Below are 17824 nucleotides of genomic sequence, written 5' to 3' on the forward strand. Positions count from 1 at the left end.
TGAGGTTATTGATATTTCTCCCAGCAATCTTGATTCCAGCTTGTGCTTCATCCAGCCCAGCATTTTTCATGATGTACTCTGCATATCAGTTAAATAAGCAGACTGACAATATGCAGCCTTGATGTACTCCTTTCCCTATTTGGAACCAGTCTGTTGTTCCATGTCCAGTTCTAACTGTTGCTTTCTGACCTGCATACAGATTTCTCAAGAGGCAGGTCAGGTGGTCTTATATTCCCATCTTTTTAAGAACTTTCCAGTTTGTTGTGGTCCACACAAAGGCTCTGGCATAGCCAAAAGGCAGAAGTAGATGTTTTTCTGGAACTCTCTTGCTTTTTCGATGATCCAACAGACGTTGGCTATTTGATCTCTGGTTCTTGTGCCTTTTCTAAATCCAGCTTGAACATCTGGAAGTTCACGGTTCATGTACTGTTGAAGCCTGGCTTGGAGAATTTTGAGCATTACTTTACTAGTGTGTGAGATGAGTACAATTGTGTGGTAGTTTGAGCATTCTTTGGCACTAGCTTTCTTTGGGACTAGAATAAAAACTGACCTTTTCCAGTCCTGTGGCCACTGCTGAGTTTTCCAATTTGCTGGCATACTGAGTACAGCATTTCCACAGCATCATCTTTCAGGATTTGAAATAGCTCAACTGCAATTCCATCACCTCCATTAGTTTTGTTCATAGTGATGCTTCCTAAGGCCCACTTGACTTTGCATTCCAGGATGTCTGGCTTTAGGTGAGTAATCACACCATCGTGGTTATCTGGGTAATTGTGATCTTTTTTTGTACAGTTCCTCTGTGTATTCTTGCCACCTCTTCTTAGTATCTTCTGGTTCTGTTAGGTCCATACCGTTTCTGTCCTTTACTATGCTCATCTTGGCATGAAATGTTCCCTTGGCATCCCTAATTTTATTGAAGAGATCTCTAGACTTTCCCATTCTATTGTTTTCTCTATTTCTTTGCACTGATCACTGAGGAAGGCTTTCTTATCTCTCCTTTCTATTCTTTGGAACTCTAAATTCAAATATCTTTCCTTTTCTCCTTTGCCTTTCGCTTCTCTTCTAGTCATAGCTATTTGTAAGGCCTCCTCAGACAACAATATGTCTCAATATATCCCAAATATTTCATCCCACAAAATCAATATTTAAAAACTGACATATTTTACATCCTCTTTTTTTGTACTAAGTCTTTGAAATCCAAGAGTGTATTTTTTACAAAACCAGATGGTAAATCTCAATTCAGATGAGCTATGGATATATTTTAAGTGTCATATGTGGCTGGCTAGTAGCCAGCATATTGAATGCTGTGCTAAGCTGCTTTAGTCAGGTCTGACTCTTTGCGACCCTGTGGACCGTAGCCTACCAGGCTCCTCTGTTCAAGGATTCTCCAGGCAAGAATACCAGAGAGGACTGCCATTTCCTCCTCCAGGGGAACTTCCTGACCCAGGGATCAAACGCACAGCTCGCGCATCACAGGCAGATTCTTAGCCGTTGAGCCACCAGGGGAAGCCCAGCATACTGAATAGAACAGAGCTAACATGATTTAAAAAACAGAGCTTAGGATATAAAAAATGATTGGTTTGATGGCCCTTCAGTATGTTCTAGTTGCTTTATCAAACATTGTTTTCTACCCTACGAATATTGTATTGTTAGAATCCAAGCACTGAATTTTTCATTTACTCCCCATATCCGTAAAATGGGATTAATTTTTGCCCTGTTTCTATGATTAATGAAATAAGTTAACCTTTCAAAAAATAAATAAATTAATTAATTTTTAAAAAAGGAAATAAATTAACCTTTCAATTTTCCTGAAGAGTTCTACAGTAAGAATTTTTTAATCATTATAAACAGAAAAAAAAATTTCAGTGAAAAAATAGTTATTTCCTCAAGTCAGTGTTTACCAAGCAGCATTTTGGTTTTATAAGAAAACATATGCTCTGGGCTTTGCTGGAGGTCCAATGGTTAGAAATCTGTCTGCCAATGCAGAGGACATGGGTTCAGTCCCTAGTCTGGGATGATCTCACATGCCACGGGGCAGCTGGGCCTACCAAGCCCATGTGCTGTAACCACTGAAGCCTGTGTGCCTACAGCCCGTGCTCCACAAAAGAAGCCACTGCAGTAAGAAGTACTGCAAGGAAGAGAAGACCCTGCTCACCACAGCTAGAGAAAGCCCACATACAGTAACAAAGATCCAGTGCAGCCAAAAATATATAAATTAACAAAAGTATGTTCTAACCACAGTTAGTTTCAACTGCAGATATTTCAAACAAGAGGTATTATATATTAAGACTTATATATTAAACTGGTATATAGTTTTTTAACTAATATTTTAATATGTGCCAAGCTGTACATATCCCCAAATTATTCATTTTTCTTTCTACTTAAAAAAGCTGGCAGTTTTAAAGGAATCAACAAGCACTTACCTGTTGATAGCTCTATTACGGCTCCTTTTTCTTCTCCTCTCAAACTGCTGTTCATCTTCTGAAGAGGAGGATGAAGTAGAGTCACTACTGTGAATTGCATGCCTTCGCCTAAAGAGGGAAACTGAAATCATAATGGAAGAAGGCAGGAGAAACATACAATACAAATATCAGAAATACCTAAATACCTAGTGATCCAAAAGTGTTTATCACAAAATTAATACATTTGCTGAATCAATGAAGTGAGCTTTGTTGGTTCAATCTTTTGAAGGAAATAAAAGACTTGGATAACTGAGAATGGAAAAGATAGGAGGCTATAGGCATCATTAAGACAAAACATGGTCCAGGAAGAGTGACTTCTTGTCTTAATATAATTCAGGTATACTCAAAGAGAAGGTAAGATAAAGAGGGTTTTAGAATCTTTGGGACTGTAATTTTAGAAAGTATTTTCAAGATTATACTATATATAATTTACATTTGGAAGGGAATCACCTATTTTGAAATGTCAAACAATATTAAAAGGAGAACAAGATAATCTTTTTTTCTTTAGAATTTTTAATGTAAACCAAAGGGGATCAAGAGGGATCAAAAAAAGGTAAGACACAGTGAGAAAACAGATGGTACTTTATTTATAGTGTATCCTCAACTCTAAATTCACAACTGCCATTTAATGCTTGTGTAAATGTGGATGAATTACTCAACCCATATAAGCCTGTATTTTCCTACTTACAAAAAAAAAAAAGATAAAAATAATCAAAATCTTAGCCTGCTTGGTAGTATCAGATGAAGTGTTGAGTGTTACAAACTCAAAAAAGTTTTTAAATCACTTCTACCTTTGGACAGTTGCAAACGACTCACAGAATAAAAGCAAAGAAATCTGGCTGGGAAAACTTTTAATCATTCTGTTGGCTCAGGGTGGACAGCATTTCCTGAGTCAGAATACAATCATGGTTAAGTAGATATGTCCAAAAATACAGACGTTCACAATCTATTATCTGAAAATTGAAGTCCAGAATCTTGTACCTAGAAAAACCCTGAAAACAAGTTTTTCCATTATTCACTTAGCAGCAAAACATGACCTGAAATGTCACAAATACAATTCACAATCTCTATTTGCCCACTTACTATGATTATTCATATGTTTTGCTATAAAATTAATACATTTGACTATACACTGGGGGCCCAGACACACTTACAAATGTTAATGTTGCATATTACGATTGTTGTATATTTATTACCTTTGTAACTCTACCCCTGGCCACAAATCTGAATTCTGAAACATAAACAGCCCCAGGGTTTTGATACTCCTCCACCATCCACCCACTCAAACACGCCCAAGACCAATTTTGCATCTGACTGAAACTAAAAATATCTAGTACAATTCTACAATTTTATATGAAAAACTTTTTTAATACTACCATTAATTAATATTATAAAGAGACCCTCACAACTACATAGTACACATAACTGTCTGTGAATTCAGTAGGTATGCACATAATTAAGACTAACAATTAATAAAAAGGACTAGTATTTACTGTTTCTTGTACCCAGCAGTTGACATATCTCATTTAAACAATTAAAACTCTTGACAAGTTCATATTAGTAGGCTCATTGTATAATCAGGGCCAATATGGCTCACAGTTCAACTAATCTGCTTAAAATACCAGAATTAGTCAATGACAGTGTCAGAATTCAAAACCTTTGTCTATTTAAAAAAAATGATTCACACTCTATACACTACCACACTGATGATCTCCAGTTGTTTATTTCATAAATCAAAAAAGTTATAAGCAAACCACAAAATCTTGTGTACTGACAGGTTCCAATGTCTGATTTGCAAAGTAGGGATTACCTTTAACCATTAAAGTGCATTAACAAATGCAGCCAGTACTTAACATACACCAGGCACTATTTTAAGTGATTTACATGTATTAACTCATCTAATCTGCAGTACTATGAAATAGTTGCTATTATCTCCATTCTACAGATCAAAAAGTTAAGCATGGATAGGTTAAGTAACTTGAAAAAGGTCACTAATAAGTGGTAGAGCTGAATTCACACTCTAGGCAGTCCTAGCTCTTCAAAATTAACTACACTACAGAAAGTCTATTACTTCAGTTGAAAAAAATTCTAAATACATATAACCCACGTTCACTTTTTCTTTCTTCCCATTTTACTAAGAAGTTTTGAAAATCTGACACAGACAGCACTGGGCCTGCACTATGAACCCAACTAGAGCTTGTAGAGAGGTCAGTTCTAGCTCCTTGACAACCAGTAAGGTATACTTTGAAACACTGGTGAAGCAATTGTGCTATTTATGTTACCTTCTTGTTTAAAGGTGCTAGGTTTGTTTCAGAAACTGCAAACTGAGGCTAGAGAATAAACCTTAGATGATGAGAGGTTAGCAATCACAAGGAAGAAAGAAAATCCTACTTTAAGGCAGCATTTCTGAAGCTCTGCTGTGTAAGTGTGCCAAGAGACCCTTGGAAGATCCTGCATGGTGGCTGTAAGTTTCATTAAGAGCAAAGTTCCAACGATTCTTTGGATTTGTGTTTTGTTTCCCTGCCTAAGCAGGATGTGAACTATAAACAGAGGCTGATCTCTTCAAGAAGAAGTAAAAAGGCTAAGCAAAATGACTACCATTAAAGCTGTCAGAAGAAATGAGATGTTAACTCCATCCTGGCAAAGAAAATTGAGAGGAAAAAAAAGGTTTATAAAGGGCTACATTCAAAAGATCTGGTAAAGGTGTAGAGAAACTGAAATTCTAGTACACTGTGGGAATGTAAAGTGCAGCAACTATCTTGGAAAAATAATCTGGCAATTCCTCAAAACATTAAATATAGTTAGTATCTGATCCAGCAATTTCATTTCCAGGTATATACCCAGGAGAAACCAAAACATGTCCACACAAAAAGTTAACACATGAATGTTCCTAACAGAATTACTCATAATAGCCGAAAAAGTAGAAGCAACCCAAATGTACATCAACTAATAAAGGGATAAACAAAATATGGTACATTTATACAAAGGAATCTTATTTGCCAATAAAAAGGGATGAAGTGGGACTTCCCTGATGGTCCAGTAGTTAAGAATTTGCCTGCCATTCCTATTTCTCTTAAAAATGAATTTTGCCTTTGACCAAAGATTCGCCTAGGTGGGGATAAGCATAAGCGTTGCTTCAATTTTCCGAGGTCTTGTGAGATAAACAAGATCAATTAAAAAAAAAAAATTCACCTGCCAATTCAGGGGACATGGGTTCGATCCCTGGTCTGGGAAGATTCCACATGCTGCAGAGCAACAAAGCCCATGCTCCACAACTAGTGAGTCCTCATGCTGCAACTACTGAAGCCCGTAAGCCCAGAGTCTGTGCTCCACAACAAGAGAAGTCCATGTGCCACAACTAGAGAAAGCCCACGGGCAGTAACGAAGATCCAGTGAGGCCAAAAATTTAAAAAAAAAAAAATTTTTTTAATTAAAAATTAAAGGAAAAAATTTTATTAAAAAAAGGAATGAAGTACTGATATATCTTACAATGTAGATAAACCCTGAAAATGTTTTAACAAGCAAAAGAGCCAGTCACAAAAAATTCCACTTATATGAAATACCCAGAATCTATACAGACAGACAGTAGGTTAGTGGTAGCTTAGGGCTGGAGGGATTGGAGTGATAACTAAAGACTATGGGGTTATTTTTTAAGGCAAGAACTGTACATTTTAAATGGGTAAGGTATATGGTGTGTGAATTATATCACAATAAAGTTGTTATCAAAATGAAAAAGTATAAAGGGAGTTATCAAAACCAATACAAAGGTCACTAATATAACTCAGGGAACAGTTAAATTCTCTTGCTTCATACCTCGAATGTGTCAGAATCCACCACTAGTCTGAGATCCAAGGGCAGGATTTCTGGCTGAGCCATTTTTATATCCATAGTATGTGGCACATAGTAGTACTCCAGTATTTGTTAAGTAATAGGAGGAGGGGAAATCCTGTACCTGAGGAGTTACACAGTAACACAAGACACTCTCCATAGAGAGAGTGTACCCTGTGAACCAAATAAGGGAACTCCAGCACCAAAGTGGCAAAAAAAAAAAAGAGAAAAACCCACCTGCTATCCATTGCAAGCTGGTGACTACAGAGGCTGTCAGTCAACAATTATGTTACTCCCAGAAATATAAACCCATTAAATATGGGAGAAGAAATTAAATTTCAAAGGAACTGCTAGCCTCTCACTTCTGTTGGCTCAAACAGAGGCCTGTACCGTGAGTCAGGCAGCCGCCCTGGGCACTATGCTAATGAGGACTCCAGTACACACTACACTTTACTCTCCTTTTCTGAGGATCATTAAATTTCACTATCAAAATACTGGTCTTTAACAATATCCTACAGGGCCCATGAAAAGTACCGACAGTATGGGCACTTTATCTCAGGCAGCCCCGACAGGTTGTCTTTCTCATCCTCTATCCTCCGGGCTGTGGTGGTATGAGAAGGGATGAAGAAACAAGAAATCCAGAATGTACACTTATGATTTTGAAACTCTAAAAATGAAATTATGAAGAATATGAAATTCTACTTGTGTCCTGCCTTTTTAGGCTTCCCCTATAAGCTTCCTCATTCATGAACTACTGTAATGCTACTATCACCCAGAAAATTCTAATGCATCAGAAAATCTTTTATTACTCGGAATAATGAAGAATTAATAAGAATTATCTCCTCAGACTTAAATATGACAGACAGACAAGTGTTAGGATGCAGAAGGAAAAGAAACCCACAAATAATCTTAATAGTCAAAGAAAATTAATGTTTCCTACTATGTAAGAAAAACAAATTTGAAAAATAGATCCAAAAAAAGACAGGCAGAGTCGTAAGAAGTCTAAAAGCTATATAACTTAGAATTTGTCATGGTTAAGAAAGTATGTCTGGGAAAAAAAAAGAAAGAAAGTATGTCTGGGATAGTATGTGAAGACTGTCACAAGACTAAACCTATACTCTAACTTAATGTGAAAATTAAATGAGACAGTCTATGTAAAATGCTTATACCAAGCCAGGAATACAATAAACACTGAAGCAAAAGTAGCTCTCTATTATTACTGTAGAACAGTTGAATAAACTACCTACCTTACCATGGCAGTTATTAATAATTCCTATCAGTGAAAGCAAAACCAAAAACTAGTCAGTAGTTGTGGGGAGCCTGAAGCAGTAAAGCCCTGAAGACACAGAGCTAACTCTCCAAAATACACAATTCTAGAATTCCATCCTGATAAACCCAATCTTAAGACTCTAGAATTCTACTCTAATACAACCACAATCATGTCATAAATCAATCACTATTTCAGAACCAAACCTGTTCATTCGTTTACAATAAGGACTTCTTGGTCCCGCAGAAGATAATCGATATCTTGGTCTCGCAGGAGAAGCTGGGCCAGTATAAAATATTTTGGGCTTTCTCTGATGACGAGGTTCTAAGAAAAAAATTACATGTACATGACAAGTAAATATGTATAAACACAATTTTGCTCTTCATCTAAATACTTACAAAGGTGCTGTGTGTGCACGAATGCCAAGTGGCGTCAGTCATGTCCCACTCTTTGCAACCCTATGGACTGTAACCCACCAGGTTCCTCTGTCTGTGGGATTCTCCAGGCAAGAATAGTGGAGTGGGTTGCCATGCCCTTCCTTCCATGAAAATACTATTAATAGCACGTATCTACTAGAGTATATTTTACTGTTTGTGGTTTAAATCATTTATGCCTGCAAGGCTGCTACTGAAAGTATGTGTGCAGGACAGACAACAACCAACGAAAACACACACTGACCATCAACAACCACTGTGATTATCCTGATGCATAATGGCTGATTATCAGCCCTACATACACACACACACACATATATAAACATATATATATATACTTTTAAGGGTTGAGGTACAACTTTAACATAAATCAAAAGTGGTCCTATTTATACAAACTTATAAAATAAATTAAGTACAAAACTGTGAAAGCTAAAATAACTAAAGACAGACATGAAATTTCAAAATCACCCATTTATTTGCTTTGGTCAAGGCTAACATTTAATTTTTAAATGCAACTTCTTAAGTCGGAAAGAGAAAAAGAAATACCATGTAAAATTGCTTATTGTTTATCTAGAAAAATGGTACAGATGAACTTATTTGCAAAGCAGAAACAGATGCAGAGAGTGAACTCATGGATACTGAGGGAGTAAGCAGGTGATGGTGGGGTGTACTGGGAGGTTGGGATTGGCACAGGCACACGACTATGCACAAAATAGATGACTAATGAGACACTACGCTGAGCACGGGGACTCTGTACCCAAGGCTCCGTAGTGACCTACACGGGAAGGAGGTCTAAAAAAGAAGGGGTACATGTACCACTGCTTCACTCTGCTACACACAAGAAACATAACATTGTAAAGCAACTATATTCCAATAAAATTAAAAAAAAATATATATATATATACACACACACACACACCCCCCCCAAGGAGGAAAAGAAAAAGAAATAACTTCCTACACATCTTGGGTAAGTTATGAAAGACAACAGCCCTGAGTATTCTGTAAAATGAAAACCTGAAAAATAAGAATGACAATGGAAAGGCAGTAAAAATCAAGGTAACCTAATTATATCTTCTCCTGGAAAAAACATTAATAGATATGTCTTACTTTCCAATGGAGCCTGATAGTAAACAGTAGCCTTTCTTTGTCTAAGATAGTATCGCTTCTGATTATCTTCTTCAACATCCTCTTCATCTTCCTCGTCATCTTCCTCGTCATCATCTTCCTCATCATCATCTTCCTCTTCTTCTTCATCATCTTCATCTTCACCATCATCATCTTCATCTTCTTGGTCTTCACCCTCTTCAGATGACTCTACAAAGTAAGAAACATTTACTTTCAGGTTTCTCATCCAAATGTTAAGTTTTTAACACAGGGGAATAGAAAAGATCCTCCTTTTAAAACTCATTTACTTCTAGATTGTCCAAAGAATCTTTAATTCTGCAACATTAAAGATTGAAGATTTTGAAAAATGAAGTAAAAAACTATAGAATTAAAAATAACTAGAGGAAAGAAAAAAGTAGTTTAAAGGCCACTGTCACTAAGTACCAAACTAAGGTTTAAAGTATTACTGCTAATTCATTAATATAATGAACTTCTGTCACTGAGTTACATGACATGTAGTCTACTTAAAGATAATGTAAAATAACCTCAGCAAACATTTAAAACATTTCAGAAAACAAATTTTCATTCAAGAAAATTTCTAAGAAATTGCAGCAATAAGTCCTAAAGAGAACAGTAAAACCTGGCATGAGGGTATAGATCAGCGATAGAGCATTTAATGGCAGAACAGTAAAACGTAACTTTAATCAGTTTTTAACTAAAACAGGTAGACATACGTTATCTGTAGATATATTATTATACAAGCAAACCAGTTTCATCTGTTTTAGAGTTGTTTATTTCAAATATATTCCCAACAATACACATTATCCTTTTATCTCCCTTTCACTTTTTTCTCTGACACTATGACCAACTCCCTAATTTATCACAAATTACCATGCATGTTATAGCTTCTGAATAAAAAGACTATATCCTACTAAATAAAAAGCATTGAAATTCAAACCCAGAAGACAGAACAAGAGAAAAGACTAACCGCCACTGCCTTCTTGATTGTCAGTTGTTTCTTCATCAGTTCTTTGAATATCTTTTTGTTTACCTCTCGTGTACATGTTAAGATTCCCCTAAAAATGTTTAAAAATCCATTATTGTTTAGTATGTTTATTTAAAGTAAATACAGTAGGACCTTTCAATCATAATGAACATAGTTCCAGTTATAACTCTTACAACTCCAGTAATAACTCTAGTGACTGATAAAATAATTGCTGATTATAATTCAAAATGAATAATTTAACCAAAAAAAAAAAGGATAGGGGCTACAGAAAAAAGGTTAAACTGGAGATTATGAAATCATCCCCTTAATGGAAGAATATATTTACTTCTTCTGTTTCATTAAATACCTCCAAGTCTTCAAATTCTCTCATTCGCCGTCTACGCTGCTTCTTCATATCATCCATTTTTTGAAGCACAGCTTCAGCAGTGCTTAAAAAAAATGATACAAACATAAGCTAAAATTGTAAAAGAGTAGTATATATATATTTTAAAGAGTAGTATATTTTTAAAAACTTAATTTTTCTTCCATTGTATTCTTCAACTGCTGGAATTTTAAATATCTTTACAAGCAGCACTGATTTACTACTATAAAAATTTTAGCTATTCTTTATAAGAATTTAAATACGAATATAGTTAAATGCACATACAGAATTATTACAAAGTCCTCTAATGATCACTTTCTACTTTACATAAACGGAATGCATTTAATATTCATGCTAGTCAAAATTTAGTCCCCAACTCAAAAATTTTTGTCAGCTAAATCATCTTGATCTAAGTGATTTTTACTTACTTTGTTATAAGTTTGTCAAACAGTACAGACTGGTTCACACTACCATAGCGGCTTCTGATCCTACAACTCCGGCGAACTTCAACATCACCATTCTCTTCATGCAAGTGTTCTGTTTTTTGAATTATGTTTCTAGTTCTCAATGACCGAGTAACTGCAATTGCTTTGTCTTCACAGATGTGTACATAAAAGTAAACAGAAAGATTTGAAATAACAGCATTTATAAAACAATTCTAAAGTCAACAACTGAAGAGCTACACTTTCATGTAACAAAGTTTTAGTTTCTTGAATTTACCATCTTATGTAAAAATAAACAACATACACCTACCATAAGTCCAATCATACCACTCTCAAGAGAAAACATACATATATAAATAATACAAAAACTTGTATACAGTGTTCAAAGCAGTTTTGTGACAACCCCCCAAATGGAAACAACCCAAAACAAACATCTATCAAATGACAGACAAACCAATTGTGAGCAACAACCTAAGTGTCCACCAGGAGGTGAGTGGATAAAGAATATGTGGAGCTGGCAATCTCCTGGTGGTCCAGTGGTTATTACTCCACACTTCTATGGCGAGGGTCTGGTTTCAATCCCCGGGCCTTGGCTGGGGAGCTAAGATTTCACAAGCTGTGTGGCATGTCACTATCCCCACAAAAACAAACCCAAAAAACAAACAAAAATCCTCCACAGAATATGTGGAATATACACACAACAGAACAGTGTTCAGTCATAAGAAACAGGACATCCTGGCATCGGCAGTAACACGGATGGACCTTGAGGGCATTATGCTAAATGAAGTAAGTCAGAGAAAGACAAATACTAAATGGCATCACTTATATGTGTGATCTAGGAACAGAGACTAGAATAATGGTTACAAAGGACTGGGTGGGGATTAAGAGAAAGGGGAAGATTGTTGGTCAAAGAATACAAATTTTCAGCCAAAAATGAGGAAGTTCTGGAGCTCTAACGTACAGCAGGCTGATTATAGTTGATAATACTGTAGTGGATACTTAAAGTTGCTAAGAGAGTGCAGCTTGAAATTCTCAGCAATAAGAGAAATGGTAATTATGTGACATGATGCAGGTGTTAGCTAAAACCATGATAATAATCATTTTGTAATATATAAGGATCGAACCAACATTTCTTGTACTCCTTAAATTAACACACTGTTATATATATATCAATTATATTAAAATAAAGCTAAGGAAAAAACTGTGGTATATCCATATGAAATACTACTGAGCAACAGAAAGCAACTCTGTGGATGATTCTCAAAGAAATTATGCTGAGTAAAAGAAGCCAGACAAAAAGAACACATATTGTATAATCCCACTGATATAAAACTCTAGAAAATATAAACTACTCTACAGTGGCAGAAAGCAGATTGGTGGCCACTTAGGAACCCTGGAGCATAGAGGGCATGGAGAGGAGCTGGGGAAGCCAGCAGTGATTATAAAGGGGCTTGAGGAAATTCTGGGAAGTGGTTATCTTTACTACCTTTTCATGGTGATGGTTTGACAGCACACACTTGCATCAAAACCAAACAAACTGTATACTTTAAATATGGACAGTTTATTGTATGTACCTCAGTATGCCTGTAAACAAAAACTGAATGTTTAAGAAACTTTAAATGCCTTTAACATTACTTACCTTCTTTGCACTCTTCTTTTTTTTTATCAGCCTGCTGTCTGGCCAACTGCCTATATTAAAAAATATATTAAATAACTCAAGATAATTGACATAATTTTAAATCCTGTATTTCATAATATTATGAACTAGGACAATGGAAAAACATGTTAATATAAGTTATGGCTAAACAAAGGCTAAGAACCCTGTTGTGAAATTCAATGATATACAGTTGTCCCTCAGTGTAAGGAAGGGATTGGTTCTAGGGTCCCCCGTGGATACCAAAATCCAATGATGCTTAAATCTCTTATAATTTCCATATAACCCATGTCTATCCTCTTGTATACTCTGTCATCTCTAAATTACTTGTAATACCTAATACAATGTAAATGCTACATAAACAGTTGTTCAGTTCAGTCGCTCAGTCATGTCCAACTCTTTGCGACCCCATGGACTGCAGCACACCAGGCGGCTTCCCTGTCTATCACCAACTCCTGGAGCCTGCTCAAACTCATGTCCGTTGAGTCAGTGATGCCATCCAACCATCTCATCCTCTGTCATCCCCTTCTCCTCCCGCCTTCAATCTTTCCCAGCATCAGGGTTTTTTCCAAGTAGTCAGTTCTTCCCATCAGGTAGCCAAAGTATTGGAGCTTCAGCATCAGTCCTTCCAATGAATATTCAGGACTGATTTCCTTTAGGATTGACTGGTTTGATCTCCTTGCAGTCCAAAGGACTAGAGAGATCAAGGGAACATTTCATGCAAAGATGGGCACAATAAAGGACACAAATGGTATGGACCTAACAGAAGCAGAAAATGTTAAGAAGAGGTGGCAACAATACAGAGGAACTATACAAAAGATTCCAATGACCCAGATAACCATGATAGTGTGATCACTCACCTAGAGCCAGACATCCTAGAATGCAAAGTCAAGTGGGCCTTAGGAAGCATCACTACGAACAAAGCTAGTGGAGGTAATGTAATTCCAGTTGAGCTATTTCAAATCCTGAAAGATGATGCTGTGAAAGTGTTGCACTCAATATGCCAGCAAATTTGGAAAACTCAGCAGTGGCCACAGGACTGGAAAATGTTAGTTTTCATTCAAATCCCAAAGAAAGCCAATGCCAAAGAATGTTCAAACTATTGCACAACTGAAATCATCTCACACACCAGCAAAGTAATGCTCAAAATTCTCCAAGCGAGGCTTCAACAGTTTGTGAACCGAGAACTTCCAGATGTTCAAGCCGGATTTAGAAACGGCAGAGGAACCAAAGATCAAACTGCCAACACCCACTGGCTCATAGAAAAAACAAGAGAGTTCCTTATCCTAGGTATTTAGGTATAACTGAACTGAGTAGTGGGCAAAGAGAAGACAAGGTGTTTTATACAAGAATATAGCAGTCCCACATCCTTGAGGACCTATGAACACATCACAGAAATTAGTGACATGTTAATTTCCCTCTAAGAACATGTGGTGGCTACAGTCATCACACGACATGCATTATCATTCACAGGTAGAAACAGTAACATTTGTGAATCAGATATCCCATCTACAAACTGACATACAGAATCTGCTGGATTGAAAAGAACATCTTCCAAAGGCTTTTTAAAAAAGTATCTTCCTCTCATTTTCCCCTAAACCCACTGAAGCAAACAAAGCAGTATGTCTCATTCACTTACTTTTAGGGATTCAATTTTCCATACCTGATAGGCTATATATTCCCTGACAGATCAGTTGGTAAAGAATCCGCCTGTAAGGCAGGAGACCCCGGTTCATTTCCTGGGTCAGGAAGATCCCCTGGAGAAGGGAAAGGCTACCCACTCTAGTATTCTGGCCTGGAGAATTCTATGGACTGTATAGTCCAGGGGTTGCAAAGAGTCAGATGGGACAGTGCGACTTTCCCTTTCATTAATCAACCTATAAATCAAGCTATTTGCAAGTGGGCTGGTTATACCCGTGGAATTTCAAATGTGACACTTTAAACCTAAACCATCTTATTCTAAACCATCTATCCCGCTAACTCGTGCATATCTTCATAACAATGTAAGTCATCATTACACTTCCTTAACTCTTTTGGAACACTTGTTAAGAATGAAGAACAAAAAGAAACACTTTTCAGCAATCCATTTACAGACCAAGGGCTTGTTTGTTGACAGGTTCATGTAGTTTCCTCATAGAAGAGCCTCTCTCTCCATATCATGTAGGTCTACACGTCTACAAACAAGGCCCCCTACTAGATGCTAGGGATACAAAGACTAAAGCAGTGTCTTTTTTCTTTCTTTGTCTGTAGGGGAAGGGAAGTAATTTCCTACTTGCAGGGGTTGCTATAGCTTTTTTTACACAGTTAGATAATAAATATTTTTGGCTTGTTAGCTGTACAGTTTCTGTCATAACTACTCATACAAATCTAAAACTGAAGTAGGAATGCAGCCCTAGACAGAATGAATGGGCATGGCTGTGTTCCAATGAAACTATTTACAAAAACAGGTGTCTGGACTTTTGGCAACTCCTGAGAATACGATGAAAGCTATGGGTCTTTTCTCCCTAGAAAACTGCATACAGACATGTAAGTTTAAACATTATTTCAGAGTTTTCATATGCCGCCTGAAAAAACACTATTAGTGGACCCTAGTTAAGAAGTTTAGGACCAAACAAATATATAGTCTTCCCTCAAGCCATAGTTACTCAAATCTTTCTGTATTATTCTAACCTTGGTTCCCTGGTCTTTGAGTCCCAAATAGACTGAAAACAAAGGGGTAGTGGGTAAAAACACACAGAAAGTAAAAAAATTACTATAATCAGGCCAACTGGCAATAGCAAACAGTCATCCTGGTAAGAAATAGGAAAACTAGATAAAGCAGAATTCAAAAATACTATAGGCCACGTTATGTAAGTCTTGTACAAACAGATCCTGATGTTATCTATATAAATTATAGCCTTTGTAATAATGATCAGAATACAGGGAATTCTTTTAAAAATAGGAATTATCCTCCACAGGAGACACATAAACAGCCAGCCAACAAGCACAAGAAAAATTATTCAACATTATTAACCATCAAGGACATGCAAATCAGAACCACGAGATACTTCATACCCACTAAAATGGCTAAAATCAAAGAGACAAACTGTGACAAGAGTTAGTGAGGATGTAGAGAGAGTGAGATCCTCATACAGTGCTGGTGAGAATATAAAATGGTACATCTGCTATGGACAACAGTTTGGCAGTTCAACATTAAAACCGAGACCATTCAAGCCAACAATTCACTTCAAGGCATATACCCAAAAACCAAAACTCTATGTCCACACAAATATCTGTACACCAGTGTTCATATCATTCAAAATAACCCAAAAGGGTAAATAATTCAGATGTGCATCAACCAATGAGTCGACAAACAAAATTTCATATAACGAAATCTTATTTGACAATAAAATGAAGTGCTGATAGACACTACAATATAAACCTTCAAAACACTGTATCAAGTATAAGAAGCCAGACACAAAAGGTCATTGTATGATTCTGCTTGTACAAAATGTCCAAAATAGGCAAATACAAAGTAGATTTAGAAATCTAAATAGAGATTAAAAAGCAGATCTGCAGTTCCCAAGGAGCTGGGGATGGAGAGATAACGGGCACTGGGTTTCTTTTTAGGGTGAAGAAAATGACTTGAAATTAGATAGCAGCAACACTTGCACAATACCACTAAATATTCTAAAACCACTGCATTACACGTAAAAATCATGAATTTTATGGTATGTAAATTATATTTTAATGGTCATTTTAAAATAATAAAAAGACAGGAATTCAATATATTTGAGGAAGATTCTAATTTAAAAACACCAAGCCACTCATCTTTAAATCAAAATTAAAACAGCATTTATTTTAATACATTCCTTTAAAACCGAGCACAATGTTTCACAAACCTGAGTAACATACAGAGCCTTATAACGATTTTGAGGATTTCCTATATTAAATTTTTTATGATTATGTACAAGCCAAACTAGATATAAATTCATTTAAGTTTTATACAAATAAAACTATAAAAGCAACCATGGACAAAAATATTAACAGAATACACTGGAGGTTTCCTGACACAAATTCTATTTGCTGTGTGAATGTAATTCAGATTGCTATGGGTTTCTCTTGAGTTGAGCACGTTACCTATCATGCTTGTTGTGTATCTGGATGACTCGATTCATCACCTTCTATTATCCAAAGGGCTCCAAACCTTCATCTGAACAGCATGTTACGATATCACATCACATAGCTTTCTCTTGGAAGCAGATGCATCGTTTATGAATCAAGATCAGACTGGGTTCTTATCTCATGACCCTGAGATAACTAAAGCAGTACTACTTGGTGCCAATTGTAAACATAAATGTAGAGCCTGAAATTTTATGGCTATTATCTAAAAGGCAGCAAGTTGGATGATTTAGAACTTTTTTTCCCCTTCAGATCATGAAAGAAATCTTTAAATTCTCATTGGGAATTTATGGACCCTCCCCTCCCAACTTTACTCTAAGAAGACAAGTTTTAGAAATAATGGGATAACTTAAATTGTGTTTCACTGATTCTAAAAATTGTAAAACTCCCCCCAATTTAACATCCCCAAAACTGGGATGTATATTATAACTGATGGCACGTCATAGTTTTAATTTTCAGTGTTTTTTCCTTTCTTACTGTCTCATAAAATAATGTTGCATGTTTCAATTGTTGCTACCTTGGATTCCATGAAATATAGTAGTAGGTGTTGCATGAATGTGCTCAGTCATGTCCAACTCTTTGTGACCCCATAGACTGTAGGCCACCAGGCTCTTCTGTCCATGGAATTTTCCAGGCAAGAATACTGGAGTGGGTTACCATTTCTTTCTTCAATTCCATGAACAGTAGATGAAATAAGAGGCAGATTTAAACATATATAATAATAGACCAAGTAAATAATTAAAAAAAATAACAGTAACAAAGAAACAAACTTAAAAGGGCACAACCTCACTTATCTGGAGAATCTGTTACACAATATAAGAATAAAAAAATTCTACTTGAGAGTAAGCGGGCTTACATTCTTTAGGACAAGAATTAATGTAAAAATAATTATTTCATCAAAACAAATTTTATTCTAATTGGCACCCCCCCATTTGTATTAAGCCCACCAAAATGGGGAGAAAAGTGAAGGTTCTGAGCTAATTAAAGTTAGATTTAAATTTTCCCTGGGCCAAGTAAACCCAAGCTCCATGAAATACATACTTCCTAATTCATTGAAACTAATTCCTTGACTATTAAAATGGGATTCATTGTAAAAATAATTAG

General features: G+C 36.1%; 1 protein-coding gene across 1 annotated transcript in view; it reads right to left on the reverse strand.

Annotated features, from left to right (window-relative positions):
* ATAD2 (ATPase family AAA domain containing 2) overlaps positions 1 to 17824 on the reverse strand; it is a 64040-nt gene that overhangs the window by 36106 nt on the left and 10110 nt on the right. The window contains exons 3-9 of the mRNA XM_043483447.1: positions 12545 to 12594; positions 10891 to 11056; positions 10448 to 10529; positions 10084 to 10171; positions 9099 to 9305; positions 7764 to 7881; positions 2424 to 2531 (exon numbers count right to left, since the gene is read on the reverse strand). Of these exons, the coding sequence (XP_043339382.1) occupies positions 2424 to 2531; positions 7764 to 7881; positions 9099 to 9305; positions 10084 to 10171; positions 10448 to 10529; positions 10891 to 11056; positions 12545 to 12594 (819 nt within the window). The remainder of the gene's footprint in view (positions 1 to 2423; positions 2532 to 7763; positions 7882 to 9098; positions 9306 to 10083; positions 10172 to 10447; positions 10530 to 10890; positions 11057 to 12544; positions 12595 to 17824) is intronic.

This window comes from Cervus canadensis, chromosome 12, assembly GCF_019320065.1.
Source record: "Cervus canadensis isolate Bull #8, Minnesota chromosome 12, ASM1932006v1, whole genome shotgun sequence".
Taxonomy (NCBI): Eukaryota; Metazoa; Chordata; class Mammalia; order Artiodactyla; family Cervidae; genus Cervus; species Cervus canadensis.